Source organism: Festucalex cinctus, chromosome 17 (assembly GCF_051991245.1).
Source record: "Festucalex cinctus isolate MCC-2025b chromosome 17, RoL_Fcin_1.0, whole genome shotgun sequence".
NCBI classification, from domain to species: domain Eukaryota; kingdom Metazoa; phylum Chordata; class Actinopteri; order Syngnathiformes; family Syngnathidae; genus Festucalex; species Festucalex cinctus.
The window spans coordinates 7,345,682-7,365,718 of NC_135427.1; the positions used below are offsets into that span (position 1 = coordinate 7,345,682).

Sequence of the window (20,037 nt, forward strand, 5' to 3'; positions counted from 1 at the left end):
TTTATTTACCATTCAGATTGGATGTTTCCTATGCTGTAAATTATTGTCAAAGTGTTTATAGTAAACATGGCCAGCAAACATTGTTGGTGTGCTGGTTTTTCGTGAGTAGCAGCAAGTTTTATCTTTACACTTTAACCAAATCAACCTCTGGTCTACTCAGTTTGAGGCTAAAGATCAAACTAAATGGTGAAAAGAACTTTTTCAAATCACGTCTTTTTTTTTTTTTTTTTTCCCTCTTTTGGCAGTTTTCTAATCTAATCTTATCGGCCTCCTCTCAGAGATCAGCGTTGTCAAAAGTTAACCTTTCACCCGAGCACACGTCAGACTGCACAGAGCTTTCATTTCCTTTAAAATGTTCCTTTTAAACGCACAAGTTCTCCTCAATGCTTGAAATATCTTTACAGTTTATACATTAGTCACACTCTATGACCTCAGACATGATGTCAGTTGTGTCAGAGCCGCAAAGACGCAACCGGAACGTGGGAACCATCAATCATCATTTCACACAAGCGCTTGCATTTGTGGAAAATATTAACAAGAGACCCAACCATTACACTGCAAGCAGCTGAAGTCTTGAAAACTGAATGTCTTGCATCTAACGTGCAATTTGAACATGAATTAATCAAAGGACGTGACACAGCACTATCAAGTCAAGATATCCTATCGTCGGGCCTCCTGCCTCACTGATTAGCTGTATTCAAGATGGGACGATGTACGTATCAGTCAGCGTAGCGCGCTGCTCCTTATGGCGCCTTCCTTCCTCCTTTGGTAACAAACACGTGCACAATTAGATAATATGCCCTTTTGAAACATACGTCGTCCTATATTCCTGAATCTGTGTAGATTTAGATAAGTAAACAGAAATGTCAAAGAATGGAATCAACTCAAATGGGTTACTCGATGTATACTTTTGACCCAAAACAAATCAAAGTCCAACAAATGAAATAAGTTTCCATGACCAGTGGCAGAAGAAATGTTTGTTTTTATCTTTGGTTCCATTTTATTGCTAATAGCCTCATCTTAACTAGCGCTAAACTAGCTTGTTTATCTTCAGACATTATGAGATTAACTAACGGCACTACAAGTTACCTTTTGGCCTCTACAATTACAAGAGCTGCTTAAAATGTTAGCCATTAGCTTCCAGACATTTATGTGCACAGCTAACTACTGCTTGAGTAAGGTTAGCATGAGAATTCAGTGGTATTACTGCACTTTGCATTTTTTAGCCATTTTTTAGCTATTGTCACTAAGGCGTGAGTCACTTCTACAGGGGTTGTAATAACAGTATTTATGTGGAAAAACATGAGAATAAACCAATTAAATGAAAAGCAATAGGTCGTATGTCAACATTGTGATACAGACAAAGAAAAGTTCACTTCACATTGACATTTGGCAATACAAGAGGTCCAGTTTTATTCACTCTCATTTTATAACGTGTTGTAACACACGTAGTGTAACATATTTACCTTTTTTATTACCCTATAAAACACCCCATAAAGTGACAAGTGGTTGAATGGCCACAACAAATTGTAAACATCCATTCATACATGTCTGTATGTATGTACAGACCTGGGTTAGCTTAGCGCTCGCTAGCAGCTAGTATGACGCGAGTGGATGGATTTCAAATTGGCCAGTGTTCAGCGAGAGAGCCTGGAGGTTATATTTTAAACTCAAAAGGAACCTTTGCATACAGTAGGTTGATGCAGCTGTGTTAGTGCGTTTTTGTCCACTCTAATAGGTTTAAAAAATATATATATTTTTTAAAGTGAACAAGGCTTGGGAAAGCGCTTTGAAAAACATGATGGCTAACGTAACAATCTGGCAAGTCAGCTAGCGTTAGCAGGCACCTTTTCAGATGGGCGTGTATTTATTAGAATTGAGGATATGCATTTTGCAAAATCTAAAATAATAATAATAATAATAATAATAATAATAAATTAAATAAAAACACGAGTGAAAATTTTATTATTTTGCTCCCTTCCTAACCAGATCCTACGCCCACGCGACCTTTCACATGCAATCAGGCTGACACGAGGGCCACCAAAATGACTTATGATTGACACCTGATGACATGCGACCTGACTCCAACACACACGCACGCACACGCACATTACCCAGCGGTATCCACGGCCAGTGAATGTGCAACATACACCCAAGATTGGCTCCTCTAGGCTATCATAGTCTCTTCACACCTCACAGAATTCCATTACATGGGGAGCCACATTCAATTATTTGGGGATTGGAAGACTGCTGGAAAAGCACTTGCAGGACAAACACACACACACACTCAGAATATAAAACAGCAGTAAACACTTTTTGCCAGAGATAAAACTTTATCACTTCCCACTTGCTCAGTTCTCAAACTTAAACGCAGATGGCTCGTATCAGCGCACACGTAAACCGATTAGATTATCTGACCGTTTGCACATGATCCCAAACAATGAAGACGTTAAAAATAATGAACCTCACATCTTACTTACTAGCCTATCAGCGAAACATCCCTTTCTTATCAAGCGCATAGGATGCACTCTGTCAATAAGTGGTCATCAAGGGTCAAGCGCAGATATCGCATATCTTTTGAAAAATACTCCATATACCGGTAAATCTTTATCCTCTTTGTGTGTTTTCAGTTCAAAGATAAGCCAATGTGGCCATGAACGTCTGACGGAATACAATAAAAACTTGACCGCCTTGACCCTACAAAGTGATCGAAAAATTCCATAGGTTCAGTTTTACTCATTTCTTTGTAGTCTTAATGTGTTTTTAGATATTGCAGGGTTTAATCAGTTTGACTAAAAAACAATAATTAGGTTGACACGTGTGCTGTCATCAGTGATATAAATCAACAGGGCAATATAAGTGTGTGAGTGCCAATTAAACATTGCACGTGGAGAATTAATAATCCATAAAGATGAATGGAAAATTGTTAGCATGATTACTGAATCATTTGTCATGAGAATGTGTTAGGTAAAAACTGTTTTTGACCAAATAAAGCCAAACTATGACTATATTTTTGCCCTAGCGAAATCAATTTAGTGTAACACTAACAAAGCATACAAAATAATAAAGAAGAGCTAATAAATAATGCCCCCCCCCCCCTCCCTTTTTCTCTCTTTTTCACATTTGTACAACTACATTATCTTACTGGTTTATTTGTGCTGCCCCTCTCAAAAAGATTTCAGATGCTATGTTTGTTTGGGGCTTTAGACAAGAAGGAAAGAATTCTGGACAGCTCCAAATCGCAGTCAACATTAGCACAAAACCACTGGAAAGTGAATTTGAGTAATTTATGTTTGAATTTGCATTGCTAAACTTCAATAATTGCCTTGAATATCTGAATTTGAATTACATCAATTGAATTTACCTGAATCTGAATTGTACAATTTGAATTTATGAGTTTGCAATTTAAGTCCAATAGACTCAAAACTGAATTTAAAACTATGAAACGTATTTCATTTTCTCTGAAATTGCATTTGATCTTCACTGAAAATGCAACTTTATTTTCACTTTCAGTTCATTGCAAGCAAATTCAGCTCTCGAAATTCCAATTCTAATTAGCAGTCTAATCAGTACCTGGGCTGACATGGACTCTCTGGAAAAATTGAATCTTCTACACAATTTTCACGACACTTTTCTTGAACCTTTGTGGAAAAGGAAAGGACATTGTATTATTAGCAACATACAAATCCTAAAAAAAAAAAAAAAAGCCTACTAGAACAGCCAAATTTTATTTTTGAGGCATATTACATTTTTTTGTATTTGTTTGAATTTTTTTGTCTTAACACCAATAGCTGGGATTTGAACAGGGGTGTGTTTTTTTTTTAATTTTAAATAAGGTAATTTCTAGGTGAGCCCAATTTAATATTTTTCAAAACCATTCGATTTACCTTTCCAGATCTCCTCAGTGTGGAAAAAAAAAAAAAAAAAAAAAAAAACAAAGTTTGAAATTCAAGGTGAGCCTCTCTTGTATGCACCTCACTTTTCAACATTTCCCCCAGCCCGTCAAGCCTCCGCTTTCTCTCCCCTTTTCCCCTCCCATACCTACGCTCCCCCCCTTTTTCTTTCCCCTCTGAGCCTGTGTGTGTGTTTGTACTGAGAGAGGCACCAGAGAGCAAAGTATGCCGAGTCCCTCCTCGTGCGGGTCAGGGAGCCGCTGACAAGTCTCTTCTCGCTTCGTTCGCCGCGTCCTATCTTATCTGCCCGTGCTGGGATTTCCCTACAGATGCTGATGCTGCCCGGTCGGAGGGAGGCGAGAGACAAGCAAGGTTGTCGTTCGGCGGGTTCAAGGGTGCGGATTATGTTGAGTGTCGTAAACGGGTGCAAGTGCAGGCTGCAGAGGCGTGTGGGCTGGGTCACACTTGGACTTTAAAAGACACTTGCTGAGCTTGTTGACCAGTTGAGGAGTGAAACTTCAACACCGGTTGGTGTTTGCTCAACTTTAAAATTTTTATTTTTTTGTTACTGCTGGGATAATGGCCAAGTTAGTGTGGTCGCTCGTGTTAGTGCTGCAAGCGGCGCAGCAGTGCGCAGCTCTGCCAGCCGACTGGCTGCCAGGGGAATACACCAACACGGCGGCCGACGCGCAGAGATTCCTCAGCGACTACAACAGCACTGCCGAGGAGGTTTTTTTTTACAGCGTGTCGGCCAGCTGGAACTACAACACCAACTTGACGGAGTACAACTCGCAACTCCAGGTAAGAGTTTCCGGACTGTACTGGATGAACACTCCAACAACTGCTGGTTAGTTTTTGTCGCGGCAACTCATGACTAACAGTAGAATGCGGTGAGTTGCTCTCACATGATGCCGGAGGAGCAAAAAGGCCAGTCATCAAGAGAGATTCAATTGGTGGAAGGAAAAAAAAAAAAAGAAAAAAAAAAAAGAAACTTACTCTGAGGCTTTTATTGTCCGTGCTTGTGCAGCTGTCACTACAGGAATTCTCTGCAACATCCGAGCTTGGAGAACAGGTGGAGATGAAGGCCCCCGCCATGCCGGAGCCAACAGGGTCAGGCTGCAGAATGCGTCTCGCGCCTTCCAAATGAGAACAGCAAAGTGGAACTGGTCATAAAGTGGGATGTGAAACGCAATTATGGACATTACAAACATGCAGAAGTGCATCAATTAAATGTAAAGCACATTAAGTGCAGGATTTGGTTTCAGGGCAAATGAGGTTCCGGTTGGCCTCAGAGTAAAAGCCATTAGCAGGAAACAAATACATCCTCATAAAGATGAATGAACTGGTTACATCGTTATACTGGATTATTTAAAGAGGAGATTGTCGAGTATATTTCATGGAACATTTTCCTGTGGCAACATAAAAAATATAATACCTAATGAGAGTCAAAACAGTTTTGTGAACAAACAGTAGAAAACACCATTGACAGCATCATTTTTTTCATGCTACAATCCTTCAAGCAACTAATATTTGAACACAATGGTTGATCAACACATGTAATTATACCCACAAGCATATATTTATATATTCTTTATCCTCTGCGAAGAATAAATATTACTGTGGCTTACATTAAGAACCCATCTCCAAGGATCCTCACATTGTCCATTGAATTGAAGCAAAAAATGTCCTTAATTCTTTACAGTATATTTTGTAATTTTGTCTTTTTTTTTTTTTTAATACACATTAAATTTAGTTTTTTTTTTTTTTTTTTGGTTTATTTTAGGGGGGTGGTGGGGGGAGTAGGAAAGACCTATGTAGAGGCTTTTTTTTTTTTTTTGCCACAACTCGTATTAATGTCAAATATTTTTTAATTCAGGGGCCACCTACACCCAAATTTCGTCTCAAGTGGGTCAGGGCAGTATGCACAAAATTAAGGTTATAATTTCATTTTTTGTTTGTGTGTGTGTGCAAATAATTAGAAGTGAATTCTACAAATATTCCCATTTTATAATTGTTTTTTTTTTTGGAACAAAAACGAGCTGAAAAAATTTACATCAAATCCTGAGTAACAGCTCCAGTGGACAAAATTAGCAGCAACAGTTAATTTTTGTGAATAACTGCCATTTCTATTCTGTCCTCATGGAACAGAATGGACGACCGCCGGCCGGCTTCTGGCCCATGGGTCTTATGTTTGACACCTTAGCGCTTTTAAGACTGCATGAGTGTACCTAATGTTTTAGCCATTCAATGTACAGTCATGTGCAGGTTGTATAACAATGTGGTAACAACAAAAGCCAAATCAGCAAAATCCGCTTCCTTAATTTTTACCGTCCTACCTCGGAAGACGCTGTGCTCGTATTGTGTGGAAAAGAAAGAAGTTGAAAAGAAAGAGAAAGAGAAAAAGAGAGCAAAGGAGGGGGAAGTGCGCAAAGGTTATAGTTAATGCTTCAACTCGGCGTCGCTTGCAGAGAAACAGCAGATAAGAAGAACGCTCGCAACTGAAAAACGAGCCAGGCTGGAAACAAGCTGCAGTCCAGCCTAATCGCAATGTGTGTGCAAAGATTTTACCATTTGTCATTTGGCCAATCAGTGTTTGTCTCTTGACCTTGAGCAAAACGAGCGGGGTTGCAACATAAGTCCCTCCCCCCTCACATACAGAAAAAGTAAAAATGTAAATAGAGCATGGGAACGTACAACGTAGTAGTCTTGTGAGAATTCAGGCGGGGATTGAAATGTTGCACCTGCACATGCTCCTTGTGCAACAACAATCCACTTGCATTAACATTCTGGACATGCTGAACTGAAAATGTTATACAGTAATCCCCTACTCCATCATGTGGGTTCTGTTCCAAATAAAAAAGTACATGATTTCAATACAAATGAACAATCTCGTAATAATGCCCCAAAATGAACCTACAGCTGTTGCTTTCTGTAGGCGTAATAAGCAGGATTGAAGAGGATTAGACATTCAGTCATCTTCAGTAAAAAGCTAGACTGAGCTGTGCTTTTGGGACACAAAATTCGTTAGGTTTCATGTTCCAAATGAATATTCATTTATTAATATGCCTACATCATATTCAAGTGTATTTTCTTCTAACAGGAGAGCTTTCTTTTTTGTTCTGTGTTTAAATCTGCTTTCCAGCTGCTGTATTTTCATTGAATTTCCTCAAAAATTCACACTTTTGTTTTGGAGCATATTTTAACGCACAAAATGGCTTTTCCGTGCTGTGAATGTCATTCGTTACTTTGAGAACAAAGAATGAAACTAAAATAAGATTAAAGTTAAGTTAAATATGAGAAATATTTAAAATTTGACATTATTAGACTACAAAAAAATGACATTTTCTTTGGAAACTTTACTTGGACCTTAACTATCAGGGCTGTCAAAAATGTTCCCACTCAGGGCCATATATAGAAGAATGGAAGGAAGAGGAGGTCCCTTTCAACTTGAGTTCATAAAACACGCTATAAAATCCATGTATTATAATTTACAGTAGGCCACAAAAAAAAAAGGTGCAGCAGGCAGCAAACTGTCCATTAAAGATGAACTTTGGCCACCCCCCCAAAAAATCCTGTACATTTCTTCCCGATGTGTTCAGGTAAGCGCATCCTTGGACGAGCAGGCCTTCACTGAGGCTTGGGGGAAGAAGGCCAAGCAGGTGTTCACTCGCGAGGTGCTTGACACTCTTGAGACCAAAGATAAGAAACTAATGAGCAAAGTCGTGGTCCTTGGAGCCGCCAACCTGTCTCCCGGCGAAAGAGCAGAGGTTCGTCTCAAATGGTGTCGAGTTATCTCTCATGCGACTCCTAAAACAAAATAACTGATTGATCCTCTGTGCGCAGTATAACACCATTCTCAGCACCATGGACAGTATTTATTCAACTGCCAAAGTGCACCCGCAGCCGAACGTCAGCTGGAGCCTGGAACCTCGTGAGTAAAATCCGAAATGCCTGTAAATACCTTTCTTATCGCTTGCTGCAAAGTTACTTCACACAGGAAGTGTTAAGGAGGTGCTACTCCGGAACAACAGCACGCTTAAAGCTATTAACATCGGGAACAATGGCCGTATGTTTTGTCTACAACGGAGTCCACTGATTCCCAAGCGCTATGTAGGAAACTACACAAATTGAACAATTCTTTTTTACAGAAAATATTAATCGTTGATTACAAATAATACATCTTTATTGCTGTTATAACAGATCACGCTAATTGTATCTAAAGGCACAAAATTTCAAGTAACATGTAACTGGAAAATGACATACGGTCAATATGCATACAAATTACATAGATACAATACATTTGATTGTGTTGCATTAAAAACAGGATTCCACCAGTGTAAAATCTTTTGTAATTAAGCTGTTGACTAGCATTCTCACATGACTAGTTTTGAGTAACGAAGCGCGGAACTGCCAATGTGGAGAAAACATTTTAATTGGCAAGTACGTTCGAACATACTTAAACGTAATTGCGAGTACGTCCGTTCAAACATGCTCGCAAATACTTTCGAACATACATTTACGTTCGCAAATACGTTTGAACATACTCGAAAATACGTTTGAACACTCGCAAATACGTTTGATATTGTATATCAATAAGTTCAAACGTACACGTAAATAAGTTCCATTTAAAAATGTTCCATGCTTACGTAGGGTGAGCAATAAGTGTCTGAAGTAGGATTTTACAGGCATCAGTACAAACTAGGCTACTTAGTTGTTGAGTGGCTGTGTTTGTGGTTTGTTTTTATTGACATTCATTACTAAGAAAACTTGTTCGCTGTTCAAACAACTGGTAAATACACATCTGTGGTTTTACCATTATAGCATGATAAAAACAAGTTATACAGAATGTCACTAATGTATCATGAGTGGCGCTGAACAGTTTAGAAAAACAATCCAAGTTGTGATTTTATTCTTTAATATTGCGATTCCAATTTTTATAATAAACAAATAATACTGTTCAGCCCTAATCATGAGTCCGCTTTTGGTCTTTCATCCTCACACACGATTTTGGAGGGAAAAGCTTTTCGTGCGCGTTCCCTTGCAGATCTCACGGACATCATGGCCACGTCGCGGAGCTACAAGAAGCTGCTGTACGCTTGGGAGGGTTGGCACAACGCGTCGGGTGTCCCCCTCAAGGAGTACTACCCCAAATTTGTGCAGCTCAGCAACAAAGCCTCACAAGCTGACGGTAAGAAATTCACACTCAAATACGATCATGTTTGTTGTGTAAATGCTGCAAATTTTCATTACATTCGCTTACTTAATTTGATCTAAGTATGTATATTAGGGGTGATAGTAATACAAAAAAGCACTTGAATCAGAAAATAGGAATCGAGCCACTTTAAAACATACGTGTTGAATCGTTACAAGAGATACAGTCGACAATTCCTGGAAATTTATTGGGATGAAAGGTGTTGTATTAATCTATTACTTTACAGGATTTAAAGACACAGGGGCTGACTGGCGCTCTTGGTACGAGACAGACAACTTCCAGGAAGTCATCGAGCAGCTATACAAAACAATCGAACCTCTCTATCAGCACCTGCACGCCTTCGTGCGGCGACAACTCTACAAGCAGTACGGCCCCAAGTACATCAACCTCCGAGGACCCATCCCCGCTCATCTGCTAGGTACAAAAACACGTTTGTGGAAATTTGCTTGGAAACAATAACCAAACCGTGGACGTCCACACTTCAAGCAGGCATTTCCTATGGAGTCCACTAGGACGGGATCACATAACAAGGATTGATTGTTGCTTAAGTGTGTTTTCTTCCTCGCCCTCAGGAAACATGTGGGCCCAGACCTGGAACAATATCTACGGCTTGATGATCCCGTTTCCTGACAAACCCAACATGGACGTGACTGAAGAAATGGTCAAACTAGTAAGTCGAGGGAGAGGGAGCCGAGTCACAGGAGACTGTTCACATGCTACTGAAAGTCTCACATGCGATATTACATCTGTTTTTAAATTTGGCAGGGCTACAACGCCACGACAATGTTTCGCGTTGCAGAGGAGTTCTTCAAATCTCTGAAACTAGCCGAGATGCCCCCAGAATTCTGGAAGGAATCCATGCTGGAGAAGCCCGACGATCGAGAGGTGGTGTGTCACGCGTCCGCCTGGGACTTTTACAACCGCAAAGACTTCAGGTAATCAGGATTTGACTTGGAAAACCAGCTTTCATGTGTAAAGACTTCCTATTTCATTCATTCTTGGGTCGTAGGATCAAGCAGTGCACCACAGTGACCATGGAGCAGCTCTTCACCGTCCACCATGAGATGGGCCACGTGCAGTATTACCTCCAGTACAAGGACCAACCTGTGGGCTTCCGTCGCGGGGCCAATCCCGGATTTCACGAAGCCATCGGGGACGTCTTGTCTCTGTCTGTCTCCACACCCAAACACCTGAAGACCATCGGACTGCTGGAGACGGTGACGTCTGACGAGGGTAAAGAAGACACATGCAGCTCATTAAATGGAAAATGTTCCAATTAAAAAATCGCATTGTGTTCCTCCAGAATCTGACATCAACTACCTGTTAAAGATGGCACTGGAGAAGATAGCCTTCCTTCCTTTTGGTTACCTTATCGACCAATGGAGATGGGGCGTATTTGGGGGCAACACCCCCCCAGAGCGATACAACTCTGAATGGTGGTACCTCAGGTAGGTTGAAGTTCGCTTGACTTTCCAAGCTAGTTCATGAGTATGAAGCTACAAACTTAACATAAATATAACTTCAAATGAACACTAACTCATTTTAGTGTTAACTTGAACACTTTTTGGTGGGCCATCCAACAAAGAAAACCTAGTAAGGGGCAATCTGGAGTTGCTATGGCAATGACAGATGTCTTAAATTAAGCTAGTAGCATTAGCTTGGTTTGACGACCAAAGTTCAAAATTTCAAATTTCAAAGTTCCATTTACATATTGATCACATTGTGTGGTCAAACTTTACTGGATACTTAAATAATGAGTTTATTTGATGTTATATTTATGTTATAAAATTACCTCATATTTTAACATTGGAAAAATGTTAAGCTAACATAATTAGCTTGGCTTGACAGCCATAGGATCCATGTCAAACTTACTTTTCCAAACTGATCACATTGTAGACACAAACTTGACTGAACACTTAAAGTGAAGTTATTTTTGTCATAAAACTATTATATTTAACATAAAACAAACAAACAAAAAATGCTAAGCTAGCATCATTAGCCTGGCTTGACGAAGCAAGTGTCCGTTTTAAAGTTACTGTTGTTCCCTGTGGATAGCACAGCATTTACAAATTTACTCAAATAATGAGTAAGTCTTTATTTGAAGTTAAATGTACATAAAATTACAAAAACTGCATTACATTTTAATGTTTGAAAAATGCTAAGCTAGCATCATTGGCTTGACTTCTTTAGCTTCTGGCTCTTAATGTCTATTAAGATGTTGCACAATGGCTTAAATGTAAATTTAATTTCATAACTCTATTAATATTACTTAACTTTTTACTTTACTCCAGAGTCCAAACAGTCCTTTCTCGTAAATACTGTGTCAAAATAGGCTGTTACTTTTTGTACGTTGTTGACGTTATTTAAATCATAGCAGAAAAGTAATTCTTATACACTGACTAACTTTCCATGAATGGTGCCTTGGTTATATAAGCCACGCAATCCATCTGTTTCTTGTTTCTTCTTTCAAGGACAAAGTATCAAGGCATCTGCCCACCCACCAAGCGCACCGAGGAGCACTTTGATGCTGGCGCAAAATACCACATTCCTGGAAACACACCGTACATCAGGTAGCATCTTAAAATTTATCCACAACACTTTTAAATAGGCACGAGGACGCTAATTCACTTTGTGTTGATATTCCGCGACATGTAGATTCATGATCATGCTGATATGCATCCAAAATCCAACAAAGCCATAAATGGAGAAGTGTTTTTAAAACGTTCGGATTGTGTGTACCTTGCGACTGCACTCACAAACACACAAGGCAAGATGGGAATAACACAAACAATGCATGGAAGATGGGAATTAAGGCGTTATTGTATACTGTGATCTTAATGCTGTCATCAGAATTTCCGGTAATGAGATTTTCAACAAATACCAAAGCTTTACAATAGCAGGAAACTGGCTGCATGGACACCAGCTGCACTTAGTTAACCACAACAGAACATGACAAGTAGTACACAGAACACTTTTATTCCTACCTTAAGGGGATTATTTTGTTTTTAGTCAGACGACACAGTGGCGCTTGTGGTTTGCTCGTTTGTCATCAAAAGGGCTTTTCTTCTGGCCTGAACGGGATCAGAAGCACTAACTTACATTTACAACCTAAATACTAATATTTCTTCTATGAAATTGTCACTCTATAGTCTTCGCTGCATTGCTTCTAGTACGTGTATGTCGGATTTTTCTTTCTTTTCTTTTTTGGTCCAATCAGATTTCAGCCTCTATGTGTTGCCATGTCAATCAAATCTGCCCAACAATTAAATTTTAAATTGGCCTCCGTCAGCTAGCTGCTGACAATAACATCAGGATTTTTCAATCCTCTGGTTGGTCAGAGTAAAACTGTCTAATTAGCAAACAACAACAACAAGACTGTAGCGATCTATTTTTGGACAATTAATTCAGTACAGTTAACTGAAATCAGAGCCATACATACATTTCGCCTTGACAAAGACTGATACTGTAAAAAAATAATAATAATTGTAACGCATGTCATTTCTACTAAAATCAATTGCAATTCTTTCTTCTGCAGGTATTTTGTTAGTTTCATCCTGCAGTTCCAGTTCCACGAAAAACTGTGCCAGGCAGCCAAACACGAAGGACCCTTGTACACGTGCGACATCTACCGCTCTACAGAAGCGGGGGCTATTTTAAAGTAAGTTTCACATTATGTGATGTCAAGTTTTGAGGAGGTGGTGACGTCCGACAAAACGTCTTCCAGGAAAGTTCTTCAGGCCGGCTCCTCCAAGCCTTGGCCTGATGTGCTCCAAGAGGCTTTAGGTACGAACAAATTGGACGCCGGTGCACTGATGAGATACTTTGACCCCGTTATCAAGTGGCTGGAGAAACAAAACGTCAATGAGGTCCTGGGATGGCCTGATTTTAACTGGGTCCCGCCCATTCCTGAAGGCTACCCAGAGGACATTGGTAGGATAAACGTCAACTGTCAACACTACATGAAGTGATGCGTGGTGCCTGGCTAATGTCCTTGTCCGTGTAGATAAAAATACAGATGAGCTTGCTGCCAAGAATCTTCTGGATGAGTACAACAGTACAGCTGAAGTGGTGTGGAATGCTTACACAGAGGCCTCATGGGCATATAACACTGACATCAATGAGGCCAACAGGCAGATTATGGTAAGACCTTCAACATAAGTCGGATTGAAAAATTTGAGGGACCATAAAAACTCCTCCCCTTAAGACAAATTAACATTCATCATCCATCCACTATCCTTCAATCACTCATTGAATTCAACTGCTACATATCAATATATCGCCAGTTATCAAAACCAATTGTTCTCTCCATCCTACCATCTTTCTTCTCCATACATCGTCACCAATTGGTCATCTCTCATTCCAACCATCCATCCACCTGCTAAATGAACGCCACATTTGTTCACCAGCTTCAGAAGAGCCGGGAAATGTCAGCCCACACTTTAGAATACGGCCAGCGGGCACGGCAGTTCGACACGGCTGACTTCCAGGATGACGCGGTCAAACGCATCATTAAAAAACTCAGCGACATCGAGAGGGCCGCGTTGCCGCCAGCGCAGCTTGAAGAGGTGTGGGAAAGTTTCTTTGCACCTTACAAATATTTGTGCTAGTCAATTTGTGCTGCTAAATAAACTCCGACTAAGCAAATGTTGATCTTGACTCTTTTAGTACAACAATCTCCTGTCCAACATGGAGACCAAATACAGCGTGGCAGAGGTCTGCAGAGATAATGGCGAGTGCCTCCCACTGGATCCTGGTAAGAACGAAAATCATACAGTTGTGACATCTGTGCTTAAATTGTTCTTTGATGCCACAGTGGCCATGTTACATCATCTTTCAGACCTTCAAAAGACCATGGCAGAGTCCAGAGATTACGATGAACTGTTATTTGCCTGGAAGGGCTGGCGAGATGCAGCTGGCAAAGTACTTCGCTCGGATTACAAGCGATACGTAGAACTGGCCAACGAAGCTGCCAGACTCAACGGTATAACCTGAACTGCAGTTCACATTTCAATGTTGCTACACGAATATGCATTTCCTTCAGCTAACGTGGGTTTCGTGTTCACAGGACCTGCTATTTTACTGATTTTTGTTTTGTTTTTCAATATCTCTATTTTGTTATATTTTGTTCAGCCTCCTTTTTATCTTTCCACTATTGACCACTAGGTGGAGGACCAAAACTGCCAAAATTAAAAATAAATGAATAAACAAATAAATTCATAAATGAATAAAAGTGAAAATAAAAACTGATATAAAAAATATAATACAAAAAAATAAATATAAACGGAAATAATAAATAAATAAAAATAAGAAAAAATACAAAAATAAAAAAGGAGGTTAAAAAAATACAACTAAATAAATAAATAGAAATAAATAGTTATTGATATATAATATTATTGTTTTTATTTCCATTTATATTTATTTTTGTGTTTAACTTTTGAATTATATTTTTAATATCCGTTTTTGTTTTCAATTTTAGTCATTCATTTATTTATTTGTTTATTTATTCATTCATTCATTCATTTTTAATTTTGGCAGTTTTGGTCCTCGATAACTAAATAGTGGCACACTATTATTTGTTCACGACACTAAATTTGAAAGAAGAGTGAAAACAGGAAGTATTTCAAGATGCGGCTAGTTTTTGATGAACATTATTGAATGTGAACTCCTCTTGAATCCTGCTTTTTACGCCTACAGAAAATGCCGACTCTAGTTTATAGTTCTCATTAGATTTTGCTTGTAATGAAGTGAGCTCAGGATGTGATAGTTATTGCCATCCATCCGTCTCTCCAGGTCACAGCGACAATGGAGTTTTCTGGCGCTCGCTGTATGAAACGCCGACCTTTGAGGAGGACCTAGAGAGCCTCTGGAAGGAACTCGAGCCACTCTACCTCAACGTCCACGCTTACGTTCGCAGGGCTCTGTACAAAAAGTACGGCCCGAAGCGCATCAACCTGAGGGGGCCCATACCTGCGCACTTGCTAGGTGAGTCAGCGCAACATGAATGGACTTCCCAAAAGTTAGCTTCCTATTTGTCAGTGTGGAAATGTTTCTTTGATTTGATCAAACTGTACAAAACCGCAAGGCTGTCAGTACTACGCTGTGGAATTCACACAAGCACACCAGCCAAAATATTCCTTTTGTGTGGGGGCATACCCGACTAATATTGTGCAGCTGGCTGTAGATGCCTTTGGAATTGGGAAGGATTTCATTTTCTTTCAAGCGTGTCAAGCGTGAGATTGCGTGTGACACTTCCACACAGTTGGGAATTAAACGGGCTTGTTGAATAAACACCACAGAGCGGACGTGAATTTACTGTACAATCACACGTCTTGTGTCGCCTCAGGTAACATGTGGGCGCAGACGTGGTCTGGCATCATGGACCTGGTCATGCCTTATCCAGACGCCACGCAAGTTGATGCCACACCAGCCATGGTGGCAAAGGTGAATATACAATTATTATTATTATTTTTTAAGTGAATGTTAGGTTTGTCAAAATGGTTTGTGCTATTTTTATTTTCAAGTGAACACTCCATAAGTCGACAAAATTAATTATGTTTGTACTCGATCCAAATAGCGTGACAAAAATAGCATTGAACCAAGGTTGAACTATAAACAAAAGGAAGACAAATGATGTTTGTCCTATTTTGTGATTCAGGGAGAATGGCATCGTGTTTGGATTAACATCTATTTGGACGGAAATGTGTGCTGTTGTTTTTCCATATTTAAAAAAAACAAAAAAACAATGACAAATCTGTTGCATGTATAAGAGTTCTACATTTTCACTTCTTTTTTTTGTTTACCTGTATCAAGGGCTGGAATGCCAAAAGAATGTTCCAGGAATCAGACAACTTCTTCACTTCTCTGGAGCTGCTGCCAATGCCAAAAGAGTTCTGGGACAAATCCATGTTGGAGAAGCCCACCGACGGGCGCAAAGTGGTCTGCCACGCTTCCGCATGGGACTTCTACAACAGAAAAGACTTCAGGTAAATACAACATTTCCCCCTCCATTCAACAGATTGTGTCCAATGTGACCAAATGACACTCACTGTATGTCACTCCAATCAGAATCAAACAGTGCACTGTTGTGACCATGGACGACTTGATCACCGTCCACCACGAGATGGGCCACGTGCAGTACTTCCTGCAGTACAAGGATCAGCCCGTGGCGTTCCGTGATGGCGCCAACCCGGGATTCCACGAAGCCATTGGCGATGTACTGGCTTTGTCCGTGTCCACACCCGGACACCTGAAGAGCATCGGACTTCTGGACAAAGTGGAGAGCAATTATGGTGAGTTAGCATAAACGGAAATAATATATATTGTACGTTATAATCAAGCACACTCCGATTTTTCATACTCAACATAAATGTTTATTTTATTTTTTTATTTTTTTGTAATTTCATAATTCATAAAATTTAGTTAAAATTAAAAAGATGTAGACTACTGTACCGTAAAAAAAAAAAAAAAAAAAAAAACGTCTGTGCATTTTTGTTTTCATAGCTACTATAACATGAATTAAATAAATTCATGAATTCTGCACATCTTTAAAATTGTAAAAAATACAACTTGACCCCAGTCTCCACAAATACATGCATTATTAATTCATGTCAATTTATTACTGCTAAATTTTGGTGTGGACGCGTCTGCTGCGTTACGACTGGAATTACCCCCGGTACAGGTTTTCCAAGTAAGGGGCGGTCATTAATCGCATGTTTAAAAAATAAATAAATAAATAAATAAATAAATAATAATAATGGTGTTAAATTTTAAATTAACTCAAAATTAACACTAATTTTGACACCCCTGCTGCCAAGTAATGCAGATTAATTAAAAACACAATAATTCTGTAATTAATCACAATTAATCGCATTTTTCTTCTTCTGCTTCTACATTTTTTTTTTCTTCAAAGCTTCAATCAAGCAAGTAAAACAAAGCAAAACTAATTTATAGTCCATGTTTGTGGCTAAGTTTAATTGCATTCATTTATACTTTAAATGAATCCTAGAGTTAATGCTTTAATTTTGACCTTACAATATGAACAACTCATTCTTTTGTTGTTCCAGAGAGTGACATCAACTTCCTGATGAACATGGCACTTGATAAAATCGCCTTCCTACCTTTTGGCTACTTGATGGACCAGTGGAGATGGAAGGTGTTTGATGGACGCATCCCGCCGTCTGAGTACAATAAAGAGTGGTGGAACCTCAGGTAACGTGACCACTGGGACAGGAGTGAACAGTTCGGGAACTGGATCCCTGTTTGAGAACCAACCAGACACATTAACGGATATGCTTTGGTTGCTTTTAACGCAGAATGAAGTACCAAGGCCTGTGTCCGCCCGTCCCCCGCACCGAGGATGACTTCGACCCAGGTGCAAAGTTCCACATCCCCGCTAATGTCCCCTACGTGAGGTGAGCGCCGTTCAAACATCTGATATTTAATAACCGATGAACCGACACTGTACAAACACACACACACGATGATGATAAGATAAATAAGGCGGCGTAAGCTGTGGTAGACAATATACTCCATGTGATCCAATAAATTAATCATCAATAAACAAGCACATTTATGACGAGGGATTTATGTTTATCATCCCTCAGGTACTTTGTAAGCTTCATTATCCAGTTTCAGTTCCACAAGGCTCTGTGTAATGCATCTGGCCACACGGGTCCCCTGCACACATGTGACATTTACAAATCAACGGAGGCTGGGAAGCTGCTGGGGTGAGTGCACGCTACAAATATGGATAATGATAGACACATATGAGTCAATATCACTATAAATGGTGACCCATTTCCACCCAAAAGAAAATTGAGATTTTTCAATCAACTTCATATTCATTCACTGCCAGCCCAGTTAAAATTGAACTTTGACGTCTATAACCGTCAATGGCAGTGAATGTGTGAAATAGGGCTGTTTGTATCACTCTTTGAAATTACATCCGATTGGTGTAAAACTGTATAAAATGAATGATTAAGAGCCTTGCCAATGGCCATTTACTAGACCCCATACTCTCATTATTATTCTCCTAAATTTCACGACTGACTGATTTTGATGAGGACTTTCTAACGATACAGTCATTAAGTGTCATTTTCACCCCCTGCTTGTATCCACAGAGACGTGATGAAGCTGGGTTTCAGCAAGCCGTGGCCCGAGGCCATGACCATGATCACAGGCCAGCCCAAGATGAGCGCCAAGCCGCTCATGGAGTATTTCGAACCTCTCATTAAATGGCTGGAGCAAGAGAACGACAAGAGCAAGGACATCCGTGGGTGGCCCGAATACGACTGGAAGCCTTTGAGTAAGTTTCCCATATTGATGCAGTGAAATAAGTGAGAAAAGTGAGTCCAACATATGGGAAGCACATCTAGTTCATCTCCTTCCAAGAGGAAATGGGGAAAGTATTTGCTGGAAGACGTTTTTTGGTTGCAGTTTACAGTGTAATCTTTCTCCTCCTGCTTGTTTTCTTGATGAGATCCTGTTGAAAGGATGTGAACAGATTAGATTGATGGGGGTGAAAGAGAGCGCCGGGGAGAGACAACAGCAGCTGTTGTTTGGACAACACACACTCACACACACATGCAGTTTGGGTTTAGTCAGCACACTCCCATACACAGTTACAGTACCTTTCCTTAATGCCAGCTAGCCAAATCGTAGCTAGCTAAAGCGTAGCTAGCTAGCGAGCGAACTAGCTAGCTAGCTAAAACGTAGCTAGCTAGCTAAAACGTAGTCATTCAGAATGCTTGTATTGAATGTTATCGGACTTTTTACAAGATGTATGATTAATAAAGAACGTCATTATGCCCGCTTGTGGATAGTTTTTTTTTAACCCCTAACTCTTCTAGTTAATTACATTACATAAGTAAGAGTCAGCATTCATTAGGTTGACCAGATGTTCCTAATTAATAAACAGAAGGCTACAATTATGCTGAAAATCCCAGACAAAACTGTGTGGCGAATGTTCAAATTAAATAAAGTCACCACCTGAAAACTTACTTATGGTTCTTTGCAGGTCCAGGAAGTGACCCCATCAATCCAGGCCAGGTAAACACCACCACCACTGTGAACTTCCTGGGAATGAACGTGGACAGCGCGTCCGCCATTGCGGGTCAGTGGGTCCTGCTGGTCTTGGGCCTGGTCCTGTTGGTCGCCACCATCTTCCTGGCCTACAGGTACAGGAAGTCAAAGAGGTCCAACAAGTCGTTATCAACAATAGAGCTCAAGCAAAAAGACTGAAGGGCAACTGCAGCCTGCACAGTAACAAGCCTAATGTGAATATTAGTGTTTTGTCATTCTGTACAGTTCATCTGATCACATTTGATTTGACAGTATTTGTTTTGGGTCTGCCTCCCTCTCAAGTCTTGTATATTTATTGTATACTCCAATTATATTTTTGCCTATGCAAAAACGTTGCAATTTTGTAATTTATTTGTTAATGTACAGGGAGGAGATATTTGTAAAGTCATTGATTGTGTAAGCATTTTTTGATTGTTTTTCTTATTTCTACAATAAAAACAAAACTGACTGACTTTGGCATGAGACATCAAACATTCATTTGAAAGATGTTATGAACCGAATTACATTAAAAACTGCACAGTATAAAAATCATCAGAGCAGAATTTGTGCATTCAAGCCCCCCCCCCCCCCCCCCCCTTCCATCCTGAGGAGTCAAAGGGGTCTCTGTAAAGGTTTGCAGTTCTCAGCGTCACAGTGGAATACCTGGCAGCTCTCAGGTAACATGAGCAAAAGCAACAAGGCAACATTTGGTCCCACCAGAGACGATTGAATCAATGTCTTCTTAGTCCAGCCTGCTTTTCGGTGCTGAAAGCTTCCCAAAAGCTTTGGACGGCATCCCAACGTCCCGGACAAATATACACAACAAATGATATCCACTCACTGGTAACCACATTAGCACAATGACATCATAAT

The 20,037-nt window shown here is 39.9% G+C and overlaps 1 protein-coding gene across 1 annotated transcript; it reads left to right on the forward strand.

Annotated features, from left to right (window-relative positions):
• Positions 1-4,081: 4,081 nt before the first annotated feature.
• On the forward strand, positions 4,082-19,636 carry ace (angiotensin I converting enzyme (peptidyl-dipeptidase A) 1). The gene is made up of 25 exons (XM_077502272.1): positions 4,082-4,694; positions 7,493-7,660; positions 7,737-7,824; positions 8,938-9,081; positions 9,332-9,523; positions 9,678-9,775; positions 9,871-10,040; positions 10,115-10,338; positions 10,409-10,553; positions 11,577-11,675; positions 12,641-12,763; positions 12,830-13,035; positions 13,109-13,245; positions 13,512-13,670; positions 13,771-13,858; positions 13,943-14,086; positions 14,896-15,087; positions 15,449-15,546; positions 15,916-16,088; positions 16,171-16,394; positions 17,169-17,313; positions 17,418-17,516; positions 17,709-17,831; positions 18,225-18,409; positions 19,121-19,636. The coding sequence occupies exons 1-25, from the start codon at positions 4,473-4,475 to the stop codon at positions 19,342-19,344; spliced, it is 3,870 nt and encodes a 1,289-aa protein (XP_077358398.1). The 5' UTR covers positions 4,082-4,472; the 3' UTR covers positions 19,345-19,636.
• The last annotated feature ends 401 nt before the right edge of the window (positions 19,637-20,037 follow it).